Genomic DNA, 21,147 nt, shown 5'->3' on the forward strand with positions numbered 1-21,147 from the left:
CAGAAGATCAAACTTTTGTTTCCTTAGTCATTTCATCTTTTGCTCTTTATGATACTGAACTCAAAATGAGTAAGTTTTAACCTGAAGTCAGTTGTTTCAATATAGTTCCTTTGGACCAATTTGCAAAAGCTACAAATTGCTGAAGTGGTTAAAATTTCCTTTACTATGAAGAATTGACATCTCTATAGCTTCTTGTATAATCTCAATTTATCTTCACTAATGACAAGTCTATTAACTAGTGATTTTCAAACTTTATTTGAATCGAATTGAAAGATTAAATTTTTATTTGTTTTTTTTTTTTTTTAGTTTCAGAGATATGAAAAACAAACAAAAAAATTCCAGGCATCTAGAACTATGGTTTCCAAGCTGGGGAAGAGGAAGAAGAGGAAGAAGAAAGATTTCTTTCAATTTAGTCACCCATCATACAACATACTTTGCTTCTTTTCATGGAAATTTTTCAAATAAAATGTCATGTGTTTACCTGAGAATTTGAAGATCCTTGTTCATTCTGAAAATGAAGCACCTGCAATTAGAAACACAAAGAATATGACACTGACTTAAGAGAAGCTAGTGATGCTATCATGAGTGATTCAAATGTCTACAGACAACCAAGAAGCTTTTTTTAAACCAAAAATAAAAATCACCCTTTTCCAATGTAAAGTTTTAACACATTTAGCCTCAGTCATAAGACTGATAGAGCCAGAAATCCTTCCCAAACTTAATAGCATCCTAGGAATCATTTAACTTTTATTTTTGGATTTTTCAGACATTCTTTGGGAGGAATTAGGAGAGAGGACAGAAAAAACATTGGAAATATTTTCTTCTACTATCCATTTTATTAGGGAAGATCTTGAAATTATGTATGGAATAGTGTGCAGCAAGGCGGCTCAGTGGATAAAAATCCAGGTCTGGAATCAAGAGGACCTATGTTCACATCTGGCCTCAGATCCTTCTTAGCAGTGTGGCCCTGGGGTGGTCACTTAACCCCAGTTGCCTAGCCCTTTCTGCTTTTCTGTCTTGGAACTGATGCTTAGTGTTGATTCTAAGACAAAAGGCAAGAGTTTTTAAAAAGAAAAGAAATTACCCATGTACTTTGTTCTTTGTTTCCATGTTAGTACTGCCTTTATCACCAATCCTATCTTCTATAATATCATTCCCTCAGCTTATTTTCCTTTGCTGTAAAATAATGGGTGTTGGGCTAGCTGGCCTCTGAAGTACTTTCCAGAACTAATCTTCAATCCTGCAACTTTGAGATTCTATGATCTGTATTTTTATTGAAATTACCAGAGAAGGCACAGTAAAAGACAAGCCATAAATTATGTTCTAACCGTTGGCATCAAATACTTAGCTCTTCAAAGCTGCATCAGGTAGGTTCATTCAGGACAAGGCATTTCTGTATCCTTAGTGAGATTTGAACTATACACTTTCCTGCATTTGATCAGAGTATAGGACCTCTGTGTTATCATCATCAGAAGAATTGAGATTTCATAGAAACACTTAGAAACAGATACACTCTAAATCTAGTATCAGGCACCACAGAAAGTAAAACTGGCTAAAATTGAAATTATGTGCACATAAAAAAATAACAAATGATTAAAGATTATCAGTCCTTATATCTCTGACTCCATGAGTGGCACTGGATGGTTGTTCACTCTGCTAACCCTTAGTATCAGCTTTGGTTAAGGGTAATAGTAACAATAATAACAATAGCTTGCATTTATAGATTACTTTAAGGCTTGCAAAGCAATATGTATGTATGTGTGTGTGTGTACACACAAACATACACACACACATATATATAATTAATCTGAGCTAGTTGCTATTATTATTTCCATTGTAAAGATGAGGAAACTGAGGCTGAGGCAAATTAAATTGCTTTTCCAGAGTCATACAACTGGTAAATGTCTCAAGTAGATTTAAACTTGTCTTAATTCCAGGTCCAACATGGGCAAGTTCATCCCTCCAAAAGAATTCCAAGCTTTACTCTAGTTCTCGGGTATTGTTGCTAGGATTTAAAAGTTAAGTGTGGTAGACTTGTGAACATTTAGTCCCGTCATTTTTATTTTAAGACATTATCAGATCAAGGCTCAATATCCAAAAGTATGGGAGGTATCTATGTGAAGTAAAGTCACAGAAATTTACCACCAAAGTATAGAGTCATCTTAGCATTCAAATAGCAGGGTTCCAGAACCAGACAGCCCACTGATTTTTAGATGGCAAGTTTCTAAGAGGAGGGATGGTCCTCTCACTTTGAGTTCAGAGCCTGACTTAATGCCATATATATATATATATTTAGAAGTTAATTCTGTACACATTTTTATTCCCAAATACCAATTCTCACCAGTGAGAAAAAGCCACCTCCTTACTCCTATTTATAATTTGGAGAAAAAAAGGTATTTAATTATTAAAAGGTGCACAAAATGTTAAATACTGGTGGCAAATAAATAAATTTTAATATTTCTTAATAAGCAACCCTTTCTATTTAGAATGCTACATCCCTGCTTTAGGGGGGAAAAAATTCCCAGGAGATGTAAAGTTGTTCATTATCTCTCTAATAGGAAACCTTGGTCTTGGCTAAACCGACTTACGGCTTCAAGTATAGTTTTTAGAAGCACCATTTGCTCATATCTGCATTGACTAACATAAGGATTGGAGAAAATACAAAATCTAACAAAATCTAAGAAGGTAGAGAATGAAAAACAAAAGTCTTAACAGTTCCTGCCAGCATCCCACAACTTGATCTTTAGGAATTTGCGTCTAAATGGACTGATAAGAATTTTACAACCAAAGAAGTCTTGTCAGTTATTCTTCAGATTTAAAATTCAAGTGAGTCTTTGCATATGTACTTCATATCATTTTCCTCCTGTTCTCATGCATTATTTATTGCAAAAAAGTTTTCTCAAATATTCCCCTAATACTTTTCTTCAATTTAATATAGTAGGAACAATTTACAATTTACAAGTACCCATTACAGGTATAATGGATCTATCTCAGTCGCAGCTCTTAACATTTACTCCTTGAAGATTTGAAATATATATATATATATATATATATATATAGTGCCTATAAGTTAAATAAAAACTTTTAGGTTATGAGGGCGACAGAAGAATAAAGTGAACTAATACCTTTCTGGAATAAATTGTATCAGTGGGGCCTGAACTATGCATCAGATGGAAAGCATTCAGTATTTTTAAACAAGGATTTTGTAGTTTTAAAAATAAACTACATTTTTTTCTACCTCTGTAACCTTACTCTTCAAGGCCCCTGAAAGAGGAGAGCAATCTTGAGATTCTATAAGATTTCAGGCTTCCTCTCCACTTTAAATTGAGCATGCAAAAAGAAATCCTTTTCCAACACAAAGAAGTAAGCTATGGTGCTGCAGGAGAATATGGCATCTGTCCCCCTGCAATCAGCTAATTTCCAGGTTCTAATTCTTGGGCACAGCATTTGAGGGGGAAAACAATATGGAGTACCGATGAGCTGCAGAAGATTATGTCTAAAGGCACAAACATGGATCTATATATCAGAAATTTACCTTATCAATTTGCTTTGCGCAGTCACCTCTGGAACCCATTCGCACCAGGGACAGAGCAATGAAGATACTCAGGGGAGAAAAGAAGACGTTGCCATTGCTATTTCCTTGACTGGTGTTCATCTCTTTGAAAAGATCAAAGCAAAATTCTGCATTTGCTGCAGCAAGGGAGACCATTGTGAAACTGAACACAGCCTACAGGGAGAAAAAAAAATGAAACTTAAAAAAATATTTCAACCACATTTTCTCTATATTTCTCTGAACCTTCATTTCCTCGCATGTAGAATGGGTTTAGCAAGGTTTTATCAAAAATCAAATAAAATAATATCTTTAAATATAAGACTGCAAACCTTAAAGTTTTAAATAAGTGACAACAAAATAAGAAATTAATGAAATAATGATATAACAAGAGTCTATGTTGGCACCCAGTTGTAATAACTGCTAGTGAGGAAGCTGTAGTAGACTGATCTCTTGAGCTCCAGAGTTCTGAACTACAGTGGGCTATATTGATCATATCCATAATAAGATCAGCATTGATATGATGAGCCCCTAGTGTTGTGGAACAATAAGACTGCCAAAGAAAGAGTGAATTAATCTTGGTCATAAATAGAGCATATCAAAGATCCTATCTAGTCAGGAGCAGGACTGCATTCATGAGTAGCCCCTTCATTTCCAGCCTACACTAGATAGAAAGATCCAGACTTTAAAAAACAAAAAGAAGAGTAAATAATGACAGAATGATAGTTTCATGGCTCCATGAGTATCCATTAAAAGACCTAGAGGAAAATCTTAAGCTAAGTGGGCAGATATACCTCTAAGTATGATGAACAAAAGGATATGCATAAGAGAGTTCTAAGGGGTTGAGATCTACACTGATAATCAAAATATCTCATCAAAGTACATCATCATTGTTGATGGTATTAATATAAAATTCTAAGGTTTTTAAAGCACATTACTAATACGATCTGCTTATAACTACCCTGGGAAATAGATACTATTATTATTATCATTCCCATATTATGGAGAAGGAAACTGAGGCATTATTGTCCAGAGATTGATATGCAGATGGACTGACAACCCAAGTATTCAATCCATTAGCTTTACAGATGAATGATGAGCTGGGTGCAGAATAGGAGAAAGTGTGAGGACATGATCTCATTTGGGAAACTGCTTTAAATAATCCCAAGCTTCTTCAAGGTCACACAATCTCATGTGTATTTCTCCTTCTCTCCACTCACATAGCTACCATATTTGTACAGACTTTAATCGTCTCATGCTAGACAATTGAAATTGCCTTTTGGTGGTCTCCTTACTTCTAGTCTCTCCCCATTCCAAGTTATCCTTCATTCAGCTGCCAAAGTTATTTCTTAAAGCTCCGCTCTTACCATGTCACAACAACTTCCAACTCAATGCATTAGTGTCTCCCTATTACCTCCAGTATCAAATATAAAATCCTCTGGCATTTACAGCCCATCACAATCTGGCCCCTTTCTTCCTTTCCAGTCCTCTTACATTTTACCTCCCTCCAAGTACCCTAAGATATTTCTTGCTGTTCTTTGCACTTGGCTCTCCATCTCCTGATTGCATCTATTCATTCGCTATCCTCCATACCTGGCATGTTCTCTTCACCTCCTCTTCCTGGCTTCCTTTATGACTTCACTCATATCCCAGCTCTTCCTCTGTCTGCTTTCTTTCTCCTAATACCTTTCTTCTGGAATTAACTTCCATTTAAGCTATATAGAAAATGCATGTCAATCTGTGTAGACATACATATACATATGTGTACATTGTGAATATATGTGCATAAATGTGCACAGTTATATGTATATTATCTGTATCCATAGATTAAATCTCTACACAATGTACAATATAAACTTTTTTGCAGGTTTTTTCCTCCATTAGAACTTGACTTGCATAAGGAAAGGGACCAAGTTTTTATCCTTCTATTTATTCATATCACTTGCCTCCTACAGAGTAGGTCTTAAGAGGTGCTTATTGATTGGCTAACTGTGAAGGCTCGTCTTTTTAATACAAAGGTTCTTCCAGTAATCTTGAATGGTTGTGAATCTTGTAGCGTATTCTCTGATTACTCAAGCTTGTGAGTGACACCAAGAGTGATGGAGAAATATATATGCAGTAAAGAAGCAATCTGCAACAAATTCCAGTGACAACTTACATATAATAAATGGTGTCAAGGGTGTTATTTCTTGATATGGTGCCCCTCTCAGTCTTTAGCCATTGCCCCTCTAGAGAACATCTGTGCTTTGACTTCCTGCAGGGGATGAAGGGGGGAGGATGCAAGTGGAAATGATGGCCAATAGCAACCAAGGAGCAAGTGACATACAAAAAGTAAAGTCAGAAAAAGAGAGCACTGGAGCAATTAAGATGTAGAGTTTTTCTCTATATCTGGTTTTTGCCTACAACCCAAAATTTCATCATCAATGAGATGGCTGCATTAAGAAGTAATCAGATAAATGTATAACCCAGTGGAATTGCTTATCAGCTCCAGGAGTAGGGAGGAAAGAGGAGAGGAAAAGAACTTGAATCTTGTAACCATGGAAAAATAATCTAAATAAATATATTTTTTTAAAGAAGCAATCGGAGTTGCACATGTAAAATCTATATCAGATTGTTTATCATCTCTGGGAAGAGGAAGAGAAGGGGGAAAGGGAAGAGGGAGAGAAGAAGGAAGGGTGGGAAGGAGGGAGAGAATTTGGAAGTCAAAATATTTTTTAAAGAATTTAAAAATTGGTGGAAGGTAGCTCAGTGGATTGAGAGCCAGGCTGAGATGGGAGGTCCTGGGTTTAAATTTGGCCTCAGACACTAACTCACTATGTGACCCTGGGCAAGTCACTTGACCCCCATTGCCTAGCCCTTACCACTCTTCTATCTTAGAACCAATACTTATTATTGGTTCTGAGACAGAAGGTAAGGGTTTAAAAAAAGAGAATTTAAAAATTGTTACTATATGTGATTGGAGAAAATAAAATATTTTAAAAATATAAAAGGGGAAGGTTTCCTGGACACATACATACATAAACATTAATTTAAGTACAAATCATTCTTATCATAACATTGATAGATCTAATGGACTTTGATTCCAAATTGGAATTGAAGCATTTCAGAGGGCTGATTATAAGCCGCATCTCCCTCCTCTTTTTGGAATATAGACATGGAATGAGGCATACATGATCTAAGGTCAACATATGATGGTTTTTGTTTTTAATTTTCCTTTTTTGCTTAACTATACTTCTAATGTTAAAAATATATATTATTTTTAAAGGATGAAAAAAGGCAATTAGAGGACCTTTCCATTAACAAGACCCCAAATAGAAAAGCACTAGCCCTAATTACTTGTCTTTTCCTGAATCATCTGTATCCCGAGTTCTTCAGTCATTTGACAAGCAAAGGTTTTTAACTTTTTCCTTTAACATGGACCTCTATTGATGTATGACAAAACCTGTTGACTCTTTCTCAGAAGAAAGTGATAAAATGCATAAAAGGAAATTACATTAGATTACAGGAAGTCAATTATATTGAAATAGTATAGACACAGACACATAAATATTAGGGCTCAGGTACTCTGGGTTAAGAACCCCTGATTTAAAAACTGGTCATCCTGGGTTTGTATATTTATTATATTACATTATATTAAAATTTAGTTGGGATATATGCTGTTGTTTTTTTTTTTTTATGCCCCTTTGCCTGCTAGGAGGGAGAGCAAGGGTTCTGAACTATGTTTTCCCTAGAAACCCTGGATTGACAATATATGTGACTGGGACAGTCTTGAATGTAGACGAAACAGTAGACATGAAATGGACCTAATGATGGATGTTTTGTTCTATACTGTCTATTCTCTTATTATTTCATTAAAAAAAAAAGTATAGCACTGCATACAATATCTAAGAATGGCTCTCTCTTCCTATGGGGAACTGATTCAATTATGCCAAGGTCAAAAGATCGAATGAACTACAGCAAATTCAGGGACTCTGATGGACCATTTTCTATTGCATGATTCCTATCGCTTTTTCCAAGAAGAAAGGAAATAAGCATTTATTAAGTGCCTGCTATATACTAGTCATTGTGTCAAGCACATTACCAACATCTCATTCTATCATCACAATTCTGGGAGGTAGGTGCTACTATCACACCCATTCTATAGTTAAGTAAAATGAGGCAGACAGATGTTAAGTAACTTACCCAGCTTCACAACATCTAAAAAATGTCAAGCAACTCACTTAACATAGCTAGTAAGTAGCTGAAGCCAAATTTGAACACAGGTCTTCCTGACTCCAGGTTCCCACTTCAATCTACTATGCCACTTCCATTATTCTTTATTTATTGCTCTTTAAATTATTCCCCTTCCTCACCCCACTGTACACTGCAATTCTATTCCTTCATGCTGGGCTTATTTGTTGGTTACTCCAAAGACAAGTCCAAAGTGAAATATGATAAAAGTACTAAAATTTGTATTCCCCTTTTAAAAATATTCTCTTAAATAGTAACCTATTCATATCATTCAACCCCTTGCTTACAAAATAGTCCTTTGTTACTCAAGACCTTTCTGCAATCTCTCTCACTCTGTCCTCTGCCCAACCCTATTTTTAGAGTCTGAGGGACAAAATCAGACACATACATTAATTAAATGACAAACTCTAAAATGTTCTGATCAGCATAAGATCGTGCAATTATTCCTTATAGTGCTTGCAATTTCTGAATAATAGAAAGATTTCAGTGATATGATGAAATCCCTCAGGGCACCTCTGAAGAGTTTCTTTCCTGGCCCACCCCATTCCATCCATAGTTTGGGCCCTGGTCAGTAATCCTTGTACTTCCAGTTTGGGCTGTCTAGGACCCACTAGGGTTTCAAGGCTGTCCTACTTATTTTCTAAACTTTGTACCTCTCTCAAAGGTAATATGAACCAAGAAAACTGAAATCAAATTCAAACTAAAATGAAAGTAACATTTTGTGATTCTGGAGCTCATATTTTCCAAGGCTCAGTGGGAATAAGTATTAAGCCCACAAATGAAGATCCAGATGATCCCATGTGTTCTACCTGAGGGCTCTATGACTAGAGAACACAACATAAAGAATAAGACAGGTTGCTCCTTTGAATATTTGTTTTTATGGAACTCATTCAAGTACAATGTCTCTTTTTTAAGTTAAACAATATTAGAACTTGAAGGACATCAGAGATTAATCAACCTACCTGTAGGGCAAATCCCTTATATAAGCTACATGAAAAGTAGTTGGTCATTCAGTCTCTCTGTCTAAACATCTTCAGTGATATGGCTAAAGGACGACTTCTCCAGGAAACCCATTCCATTATTGAGAAGTTATTCTTTGTCATAACAAAATTTGCCCTGATAAAATTTCTACTCATTAGTCCTACCTTTGCATTTTGTTAATAATATAGTATTTATATGTTTGCAAAGAATTTTATAAATATTAGCTTCATGACAACCCTTAGAAGTGTTGCTGTTGTTATCCTTACTTTACAAATGAAGAAACTGAGGCATAAAGAGGTTAAATTTGTTCAAGGTCACACAGCTAGTAGGTTTTCAAGGTAAAACTTGAACTTAGGTCTTCATGATTCCAGGTCTAGAGCTCTGCCCACTGAGCCACCTAGGTCAGAAAAAGCTTTTTTTTTTCAATTTGGAAACTTTTTATTTAATTAATTAATATGGAATATTTTTTCATGGTTACAAGATTCCTGTTCTTTCCCTCCCCTACCCCTACCTTCTCCTGTAGCCAATGTGCAATTCCACTGGGTTTTATATATATCATTGATCAAGTAGGCCAGAAAAATCTAATCCCTTTTTGCTCCATAATCTTTCCAACATTTGAAGATAATGACCATGTCCCTGTTAAATCTCCTTTTCTCCAGGCTTAACATTCCCAAGTCTTTAAATCTGTTCTCATATAACATCACCTTACCATCTTGATTACCTAGTCCGAGTTCAGAAAACCACAGGCTTTCAGAGTTGGAAGGGATCTCAGTGGGCATCTACTCCTTCCTATACTTGAAAACATATAGGTTATCAATCCTTTCTTTGAAGACCTCTAAGGAGACACCTAGCACTTCCCAAGGCAATCCATTTCAATGTTGAATGGCTTCCTCTAAATGTGCTCTCCTGCCCCTTAGAATATAAGTTCCTTGAGGACAAAGGTTATTTAATTTTTGTATTTGGGTCCTTTGTGCCTAGCACAATACCTAAATAATAATAGGCATTCTTCTCATTCATTCTTTTGTAAAGTGATACCTCTTCCATACTTGGACAATTCTATTTGTTCAAAGGAACAGATAAAAGGTGAGAAACACTGAAAAAAGTAGCCAATCACTCCTGGAACAGAGATATAGACAATTCTGAGGAATTGGGAGATTATTTCTTGGAAATAATACTGAGAGTAACTATAAGAAAAATAACTACTCAGTCACCCAAATTAAATAAAGAGATAAAGGTGAATGTGGCTGAATTAACTCCCCCCCCCCATCTAAATTTACATAAATCTACTCTAGAGGCAGCATGTGGAATAGCTAGAAAAATTACTGTTAAGCCAAGAAGTCAAATCAAGGCATGCCATTTCAAGTATGTATTAAGTACAATGTGCTAGGCCCTGTTCTAAGTACTAGGATACAAAAAATAGAGGGAAATACAGTCATAGTGTTCAAGAGATTCACAGTCCAGTCAAGAAGAGAACATATAAACAATTATATACAAGTACAATACATATAGGATAAATTGGAAATAAGCATAAAGGAAAGGCACTAGCACTGAGGAGTATCAAAAATATTTTGCTTTGTTTTAAATAGAAAGTGGTACTTCCACTTTCTATTTAAAAAAATTTGAAGTAAGAGAAAACAAGAAGGAAAGAATGAAGGGAGGGAAGAAGGAAAGAGGGAGGGAGATTTCCACATCCTGGTTCCTTCCTATCTTTTAAGGCTTCTAACTCCTTACGCTACCACCACCACCATGACCACTCCAGTACTTCCCCTGCCCTGCTTCAGTGATGTTGTTACACTAGCTTCCTTCTCGCAAGACACTCTATCTCCTAACTCCAGGCATCTTCACTTTCTATCTCTCATGCCTGGAACTTTCTTCCTCTCCTCTTCTTTACTTCTTAACTTCCCTGGCTTTTTTTAAGTCTCAGTTAAAACTCCAATCTCTGTAAGAAGCCTTTTCAAATCCCCCTTAATGCCAGTGACTTCCCTCAATTATATCCTATTTATATTGCATATATATCTTTTTATATACAGTTCTTTTCATGTTGTTTCCTCTATTGGTCTATAAGTTACTTGAAAACAAAAAGTGTCTTTTACTTATCTTTGCATCTCCAGTACTTAGCATGGCACCTGGCACATAGTAGGCACTAAATAAGTGCTTGCTATCTTGACTTGACTCTCTCCTAAGGACACTGTGAACATTAATAGGGGAGTATGACTCAGGTTAATAGGTGCATTTTTATTATTTTATGGTTATTTTTGCCCTCTTGTTTAGTTAACACTTCAAGATTAAGAGTTAATAGTGAGAGCCAGCTGGGTGGCTCAATGGATAGTCTCAGGCCTGGAGACAGAAGGTTCTGGGTTCAAATATGGCCTCAGCTCAAGCTGTATTACCCTGGGCAAGTCACTTATCCCCAATTGCCTAACCCGTACTTAGAACTTATATTTGTATTGATTCTAAGAGAGATGATAAGTCTTTTTTTTTTTTAAGAGTTAATGGCGACATCTTGGCTAATTTCTTTTTTTTTAGTGTGAAGTACACTAGTAGAAGCCTCAAGAATTACAATTGTGAGTAGTAAATTTGTAGTTTCCTCCACACTGGAGTCATCTTTAGGATCCTGAGAGTGAGTTGTAGCCATGTGACCACTATTTGAGGGAGTCACCCCAACCTAACAGTGTGGGTACAGTGATATGGATAGTGGTACAGGTGATGGATAATCCATTTCTATCACAGAGAGAAATTTGAGGGAGGGGTGTATCAATACCTAGCCCACCCTACAGAATAAGACTCTAATTATTAGAAATATTTTTCTTATATAAACCCCAAATTGGGTACTTTGTCATCTTCATTGTTCCTAGTTTTCCCCTCTTGGAAGATGCCAAACAGAATTTCACTAGAGAATATTTTACAACCATGAAGTCAGTTATTATGTCTCCTTTTAGTCTTTCCTTTTCCATGCGACCCATAATTCCTCATTCTAATTGCTCAACTAATCCTAATCCTACTTTGTTCAACTAATGCTTTTATGGAATGAATGTTCCATACTCCGCCTATTCCCCAGATTATCTCTGCCCTTTGTGTTGGTGGTGTTGAGGTCTGAACATAATACTCTGGAAGTGCTCTGGTTTTATTCCTGGAAACATGGTCCTTTGGAAAAAAAACCCAACACTGTATTAGTTTTATTGGTTGTCATATAAAAGTATTCTCCATTTTCCTCCTTAAAATATGGCACAGAGAATTCAATTCAACAAACTTTTATTTGGCACCTACTATATATACTGTTTTAGATGCTAAGGAGAAAACTGTTTAGATAAGTCACATTCTCTGTCCTTTCAAAGATTACAATAAACTGTTTGTGGCCTAAAAACACGACAGATAACTTTAATATGTAAGTGAAGAAAGACCTCAAAAGTTGCTTTTTGAGATTTGAAGAGGAAAAGATTAGACGTTTCTGGGAGATGCAGAATTTGGGGTGAAGTCCAAGGAACATAATGAACAGAGTAGAAACAAAAATATTCAGGAAGTAGAAAATCACTTATGGAAGGATACATAATGGAAAAGCACCAGGGATTTGGGAGGGAAATTAATACATTTGATTAATGCACTGGATCATAGATTCTATGAAGGGAAATAATTTGACAAAAGCTTGGAAAAGTAAAACAATGCTAAATTTGGGTGACCTCAAAGATCAAGAAGTTGGAACTTTACTCAATAGGTATCACTAAATATTTTTGAGAAAAAGAGTATAAAATCAGATCTATGTAGAGGAAGATCAGCCTGCCCATAATAATCATAGCTTGCCATAGCAAAAAGATTATTGGATCCATCAGGAGTCAGAAGTCTGTTTTTTACTATCTTGTTTGACAGAGGATCAAGTACCTTAAACTTCTTTATTTTTTAAACCTTACCTTCTGTCTTAGAATCAATATTCTTGTCTTGATTCCAAGACCAAAAATCAGTAAAGGCTAAGCAATGGGGATTAAATGATAACAGGGTTACACACCTAGGAAGTGCCTGAGGCCACATTTGAACCCAGTATCTTCCATCTCTAAGCCTGGTTCTCAATCCACTGACCCACCTAGCTGCCCCCTTACTTAACTTTCTTCTGCTCATTCCTTGTCTATAACATAAGGAGTTTGTACTGAATGATTTCTAAAATCCATTTCAATTCTAAATTAAATTTAATGAGCATTTCTATGGGAGTAGAGATAGGAAGATAGTAGAGTGGGAAAACCTTAGAAGGCAAATATACAGTAAGATGGAAATTCAAGGGTAGATGCAATAAATAATATAAAAGTAATGAATGTGAGAGATATCATAGAGGAAGGTTGGGGGATGACAGTCTATATTTGGTCTGAATTATGAAAAGAGAAAGCATAAAAGGAACTTTACTTCTTGCCTCTGGAATAATAGAATTCACATTTTTCAGGTCAATATATTCCTTTTCTTCCAAGAAGGAATAATTCTTAACCATTCCAGATAAATAAGAATCTAGACAATTCTTATACACACCCCACAAACATTCATGCCCTTTTTATAAGTCTCTGAAGTAAAGTATATATAAACTTCATTAGGAAATCCTTCAACATAGGAAAGCCATCACTATTAGCAATTTCTTACATCAAATCTAAATTCTTCAACTGAATGTGCAAGAATGTTTTCCATTGTTTTATTCATAGAGGAAATGGGCAAAAATGTATTATTCATTTATTCATTATGCATAATGTCATGCTCTAGATTTCATTCTTAAAAAACAAATTATTGTCTGACACTCTCTGCCCAATAAAACAATCATGTTTCTTTTGATTTTGTAAATCTGATTTCATATTCATCCTTGGCATATTCCAAGAAAACTTCCTTGTCATGTTGAGATGATCTGCATTGGATTCAGAGCCATGGTTGATTATAAATTTAAAAGAAAAAATATGCATACTTTGGGTACAAGTAAAGAGGACAGGGAAGATAATATGTACAAAATACATAATCGAACTATAAGATTAATAATTCAGATATTAGAAGTTTAAGCATTATTAAATAATGAAAATGATATCTACTACCAAATAATAGTATATGGCTGAATACTACTACCACAATGATTACTATTAATAATCACTAGCATTTATATAGAACCTTAAGATTTAAAAAGTACTTTATAAATATTATTTCATTTATCTCATATTATCCTTAGAACTCTGAGAGATAAATGCTATTATGATTGTCTTCTTTATACAGATGAGGAAGCTGAGGCAAAAAGTAGTTAAGTGATTTGTTCAAGAATATAAAAATGGTAAAGAATATAAAGTCAGTAATGAATATACAAATAGTAAGGAATATATAGCTAGTTAATATCTGAGATTGCAGATTAACTCAGATTTTCCTGAACCCAAGTCCAGTGTTCTATCTGTTGTACCACCTAGCTGTTATTTCCTACACAATTCCTATAAAATCGTGTCTATATAATCCTAAAAAATAGTATAAGAAAGGCAAATAACTTTATCAATTTTTGTCTCCCCAGAGTAAGTTTGAGTAAAATGAATTAAAATAGCATTCTTTCCTGTTAATCAAACTATATGTGTATATATATATATTGAAATCCCTTATTTCACTGATGTCACTGCCTCAGTAAACACAAGGAGGCAGCAGGGAACAGTAGATATGGAGATAGTTAGAGGACAATTCTTCCACTTGTTTCTTATGTAACTATGGAGAGTCCCTAGATCTATATGGTACTCAACTTGCTCTTCAGCAAGGTGATTGAGAGGGGGTGAAGGATTAGATGCCTTCTCTGCCCATTTTAATAGGCAATGTGGTATGAAAAAAAAAATGATCACAAGTTGGTCAACCATCTGGTGGTGAAGCTTTCCAAATTGCCACACTACTAAAATGGACATGACATTTGGCCCGCAGTCCATTGCCAGGACCAGAGAGGTCTTGTGATGGAACTGTGGACAACATGCTGCCCACAATACTTCCAAATATGACCTAAACCATATTAAAAATGTAATTAGAAAATATTTAAATTTTAGAAAATGAAACAAACATAAATAATATTACATATTAAATAAGTCAGCATATGGAGAAAGATCTTTATGTACAATTTGTTGTTGTTCAGTCATTTCAGTCATGTCCAAGTCTTCATGATTCCTTGTGGGGTTTCTTGACAAAACTAATAGAATGATTTGTCATTTCCTTCTCCAGTTCACTTTACAGATGAGGAACTGAGGCAAACAAGTGACTTGCTCAGGACCACACAGTTAGTAAGTGTCTTGAGGCCAGATTTGAACTCAGGTAGGAGGTTTTAATTTGTACTTTAGGCCTGGAACTCTATCTACTGTGCTACCTAGCTGCCCCAGATGTATGGTTTCTTGGTCCTCATTTCTATTTGAGTTTGACTTTGATCATCAGGATCATTCTTAGCTTTCTAGCTTAGTACTCAATGCCAACATTTGAGTATCATACTGACATAAGCCTTTGAGAACCCAAAGTGAAATCCATACAAAAATGAGACTTTGGAGTAAGACTGTCAAGATATTAAACACCTTGGAAAAGGAGAGGAATGACTATTTCTAAGGCTGATTTGCTCATCTACAAACAAATGGTTCATGTTCCTTCCCAATAGGTCATAGTAGGAGTAAAAAAAAAATGCTATAACTTTAAGATTCTGATCCCTCCATTTCCTCACTTAAAAGACTAAAGGAAGAGAATGGTTCTACAATGGGTTCTTGAAAGATTTTGAATAGGGATAATGATTAGGAAAGGAATGGGAAATTAGGTAGCTCAGTGGATAGAGTATTGGGCCTGAAGTCATGTAGACTTATCTTCCTGAGTTGAAATTTCTCCTCAAATACTTACTAGCTATATGACTCTAGGAAAATCACTTAACCCTCTTGGCCTTTGTCCCTGGTCCATAAAATTAGCTGGAGAAGGAGATGGCAAACTATTCTAGAATCTTTGCCAAGAAAGCCACAAATGGAGTCATAAAGATCCAAAATGACTGAACTATGACAATAGGAGAAGAAAATATTGTTGTGGCCAATGGAGATAAGGATGCTGTAGTAATCTCAGAAAAGGACTATCTTATGGAAACAAAAATGGGAAATACTGTTTTTACACATTAATTTTCTATTTCCTTTCAGAACCTTATAATATCAAAAGGCTTATATGAATTCTTTATTTAAATAATTACAGTAGTAATAGATCCCATTGCTTTTAAGGTTTAGAAGCACTTATATCCTCTTGTCAAGCTTTTAGAATATTTGTACTTCTTGAATCCTAAATTTTTCAACTAAAGATGGTGAATTGGCAAATATATGAAATCTGGTGGATCTTAGCATCTCAGATTTTGGGAGGCCAGGGTCTATACATAACAGTCAGGCTATTGGGTCAACAATTACTTTATTCACTGTCGTCAGAGATAAGTTTTACCTCCATATATATATATATATAAATATTTTCATATGATATATACTCCTTGAAAACAAGGAAATAGTAACCTCCTGAAAAATGATTTGACTAAAAAGTTTTCCAAAGAATTATGAATCATAAATAACAATTTGAAAGGTTGTTCTAAATCAGAAATAAGAGAAATGAGTATTTTAAAAATGAAAAGAATTTGCCTCACACTCAACACACAAAGATCATAGAAGATGAAAATAGTGTTGGATAGACTGAAAAAATAGAAACTAAAAGATCCAACTTAGTACAACCATGTTAGAAAGTCATTTGGAAATTATGCTTTTCTTTTTAAATGATTAAAACATTCAGTGCCTTTAACACAGGCAACCCACTATTAGGAATATATGCTGAGACAAAACAAAGAAGGAAAGGAAGGAAGGAAGAAGGAAGGAAGGAAGAGAGAGAAAACAGAAAGAAGGAAGAAAATGAAAGAAAAGGTAAAAAAAACTTGCAAAAAAGTAAATGTTCATTGATTCGAAATGGGTAAATGGAGCAACTAGGTGGTACAGTGAGTAGAACAGTGGGCTTGGAATCAGGTAGACCTGATTTCAAATCCAGAGTAAGTCACTTAGCAGCTGTGTGACTCTGGGCAAGTCACTTAACTCTATTTGCTTGAGTTATTCATTTATAAAATGAGAAGGAAATGACAAAACACTCCAGCATCTTTGACAAGAAAACCTCAAATGGGGTCATAAAGAGTTAGTTAGATAGGGCTGAAATGACTGATCAACAACAACAAACAAGCAAATGGATTATGGAGCATAAATATACTGAATACTGCTACACTGGAAGAAATTAAATGTACTAAAAATTCAAAACATGGAGAGTGTTCAGTAAACTGATGCATAGTGATATAAGCATAACTCAGAAACAATGCACAAAAGAAAGTAAGTGGGAAGAAGAAAAGAAAATTGAGTGCTGTGTAGGCACAATGAATAGGTTTGACTCCAGAGAAGAGATGGGAAAATTTACCTCCCTTCCTTCTTTCCAGAAGTAGGAGACAGTAGGTTTAGAACATCACATATACTGTCAGATTTAGTTGAGGTTAATTTTGATGAACTACTTTTTTCGTGCTCTCTTTTTAATTCTTTGTCACAAGAGATGGCTCTCTGGGTAGGAGGAAGGAATAGTCAGAAATGGAGGTAATGTAAAACAAAGATATCAATTAGTTTTTTTAAAAATATCCTGACCATGCCTATCTAAAAAGTAAAACATCTTTCCTGAAAACAAAGGACAGTTTATATCCAAATGTTAAAACAATAAAATAGGCAAAATTTAATTGAAAAAACATTCAATTAAAACATTTGTCCCATATTTGTTGGCATCAACTTAATAAGAGTGAGTCTTAAAAGTTGCTGAAAAATAATTGTCAAATCTTATAATTTGTTTAGTTGCTATTCTTATTTTTCTTAAGTAATAAAAAACTGCCAACTAATTTAAGTAGCTAAAGATAAGAAGGTTACTAACCACACTACGAAATCCTCATTTTTTAAAAATCTGAAACCTGAAGGCAATGTATATCACCAGCAAAATACTCATTTGTACCATAATTAATTGTTTTGGTGGTTTTTTCTGTTCCTTTTTCACAGTTGGGTTAAGTAAGCCCAGACAAATACATAGTTGAGTTTTTAACCACAACAGTAAGATAAAATTCTATTCCTTTACCAAAATAAAACTATCCTTAATTTCATGGTGATGAAATTAAAATCTAGTCACCAAATAAAGCTTTCTCAAAGAATTCTATACAAACACAGAAACAATTCATTGCAGAAGCTAATGTCATGCACTCTTCCACCAAATACAGCTCATACATCTAAGGACCCATGATACATTTATTATTTGAACAATCAATTAGACTCTAATGACCTCCATCTCAACCTTTCTTCCATCCCATACACATGAAGCTCTCTTGTTAATTTCAGATGTAGCTACTCACAGAGAATATACTTAATAAAAAGGGGCTGATTGCAAAGCCCCACAGGTTTAATATTTCAAGAAGAGAACTGAGAGCATCATATATAGATAGGAAATCACTTTCCCAAATATCTAACCATTCCCAGTGAGCTCTAGTTGTTTGGCTTTTTCTAGAAGGGAGGGGGAGCAGCAAAATTCTAGACAAGACAGGCTATAGACTCCAAAAATATTTACCTTATTGTCTTCATAGAGGAAGTTAACAGCTGACTGGGTGAGTCTGAAAGTGTTCTTTGCATTACCCTGGAATATAAAGCCTCTGACTCAGACACTTACTTTTCCAGTTTCTGATTATAGGATGATATAGAGTAATTAAAATGAAATTATCTCCTTGTTCTTTGTATAGTGTATTGAAAGATATTTGGTAGAATATTAGCCAGGCCTATAGTCCTAGTCATCCTTTATGTTTTTTTAAAAGTTTTCTTCAAAAGATAACAACAATCTCAGGGTTTTGCTCTACACTCCATTGTACACTCTACACTCCATGACTTTAGGGTGTTGATGTCCTTTCCATCACTCTGGATTCCCAATTCCTCAACCTCCTCAAATCCCATGACCTATATCTCCACTCTACTTCAGCCACCCACAAGGATGGTTACACCTCATGATCCACCTTGAACTCTGAAATTCCCTTCTCATGATAATCTCTTGTCTTTTTATCTTTTCCTCTGCCTCACTCTTAAAATGTCTCTTTATCCTTTCTTCAATCTCCTCTTCTTCCATTCTTCCTTGTTCTCCCAGTCTATCCCCCTTTACTGTCAACTCACTCTCCATTTCCAGTCTTGATCTAATCATTTATCACCTGAATTTAGCACTGTCCTCCATCCTTGAATCATTTGCCCTCTTGTCACTGATGAACTCTTGGCTAATCCTCAGTTATGAGTCACCTTGAAATTATCCTCTGCTTTTACTCCTAAATTGTTGAACAAGACTGGAGAAAGTCACAAAACTACATGACCTAGGTCTACTACCAACTCATTATTCTCTACTCTCATCTGGGAAACATATACACACATGTATACTTGCTTGTGTTATATATAGATGTGTGGGTATATATACATAATATGTGTATATATATTACATATATATCTATATATAATGAGGGTAGCTTCATTAGTGGAAACAACATTAAAGGGGAGGTATTATATCTGCTTTGCTGCTGCAACCTAACAACTATGGGACCTTTCCCTCTCACTGGTAGCTGAAACATCTATGTCCTGTCCCTCTATTAGAATATAATCTCTTTGAGAATACAGACTATCTCCATATTGGATTCATATCCCCAGCACTTAGAACATAGTAAGTGTTTAACAATGATTTTTCATTCATACATTCATTCATCCAGAGGATCTGCACTGCTACACACTAGTCCTAATTTTTTTTCTGATTGACCTATCACGATATCTGTAGTACTGTTTGGAGTATTCTCCTTGTTCCTAAAGTCTGCCATGCACTTCATCCCTTCTTTATCAGCAGATGACATTGCCTCATAATTATTTAGAAAATTGAATCCATAAAAAATGAGCTCCTTTTCCTTTCCTTCAAGATATCTCAAATATCCTTCTTTGCGTTTACTTTCCCTTTTCTACTTAGCTCCATGTTTTGAGAAAGAAGTGGGACCTCTTTCTGATCATAATCTCCTGTAATAGATGCTCCTATCACACTCCTTATAACTTTCATTCACCCCTAATGCTTCACTTCTCTTAAATCTTCATCCTCAAGTGGCCTCTTATTCTCATTCAGTTCTTGTTGACTCATTCTCCCTCATTTTAAAACATGCCAAAATTTTTGTCCTTTATTTTTTTTTACTTGGCCCTGCCAACTCCTCAAGCTATAATAGTATCCATCCACAATCAAGATCATAGGAAGGGTCATCTATACTCATTGCCTCCATTCCTCCACCTCTCTCTCACTTCTTATTTCTTTATAATTATGTTTCCTACCCTCTCACTCTACCCCTACATCATGAATTATAACTCCAAGATTATCAGTGATCTCAAATCTGATGGTCTTTTCAGTCTTCATTCTGTTTGATCTCTCTTCAGCTTTTGGAACTATAAACCATATTTTTTTTCCTATATACACTCTTGTCCCTTGACTTACATAACTGCCATCTTTCTTTTTTTCTTTCCTCTTTTTTAAAACCCTTCCTGTATAATCATTCTTTCTCAGATTCCTTTCCTAGATCTTCTCCCTTTTCCCCCTTTGTAAGTGTGGCTTATCCTTCAGGTTCTGTCATAGAACTACTTTTTTTTTCTCCTTCAATCTCTTCTCCTTTATTCATTTCATCAGATCCCATGAGTTAAATTTTATTTATATTCTGTTGGCTCCCAAAAAATAACATATATAGATAGATCTTAAAGCTTCCTCAGAGGGGAGAGAAGCTTTAAGGTAGGAAGACAGAAACAGGATAGAAGTTTTAGATACCACGAGGGGGATGACGGAGTCAAATTAGAGATATGAGGTGGCAGGAATGAGTCTTTATTAAATTTCCATGAACCACAGCTAAGCTCTGATCAAAGGACCCTTCCGAAGGCTTTTACCAGTCCAGATATCCACGTTTAATACCACACAGGTCAGAGAGATGAAAGAGAGATAGAGAAGATTTAAAGATGGAGCTTGGCCAGAGGCCAAGCTCCTGCCAGGACAGCCATCAGCTAGCCTGAAAGAGAGAGAGAGAGAGAGGCGGAGCTTGCTGGGCTACATATACCCTTTGATACGCAGTACATAGGGATGACCCTCATTGGTTAATGACAAGGCATAGGTGTGGTTTCTCTTAACCAGGTGAGAACAAAGAAACCTGTTTTCCCGCCTAACCTGGGGGAAGCTGGGGTCAAGGGTCAGAGGCCTTCCCAGCCATGAGCAATACTGAGCATGCTCAAGACTGAGCATGCTCTCTTTTAAGGCAATCTGCACATACCAACCGTTCCCCTTGCCCATAGCTAGGGGTGAACTGCTACAGA

General features: G+C 35.5%; 1 protein-coding gene across 1 annotated transcript in view; it reads right to left on the reverse strand.

Annotated features, from left to right (window-relative positions):
* Positions 1-18,488, reverse strand: part of SERPINB7 (serpin family B member 7) — a 41,950-nt gene extending 23,462 nt beyond the window's left edge. Inside the window, exons 1-3 of the mRNA XM_007486871.2 lie at positions 18,362-18,488; positions 3,536-3,727; positions 482-523 (exon numbers count right to left, since the gene is read on the reverse strand). Of these exons, the coding sequence (XP_007486933.2) occupies positions 482-523; positions 3,536-3,709 (216 nt within the window). The 5' untranslated portion in view covers positions 3,710-3,727; positions 18,362-18,488. The remainder of the gene's footprint in view (positions 1-481; positions 524-3,535; positions 3,728-18,361) is intronic.
* Positions 18,489-21,147: the final 2,659 nt, after the last annotated feature.

Source organism: Monodelphis domestica, chromosome 3 (genome assembly GCF_027887165.1).
Source record: "Monodelphis domestica isolate mMonDom1 chromosome 3, mMonDom1.pri, whole genome shotgun sequence".
Lineage (NCBI taxonomy): Eukaryota > Metazoa > Chordata > Mammalia > Didelphimorphia > Didelphidae > Monodelphis > Monodelphis domestica.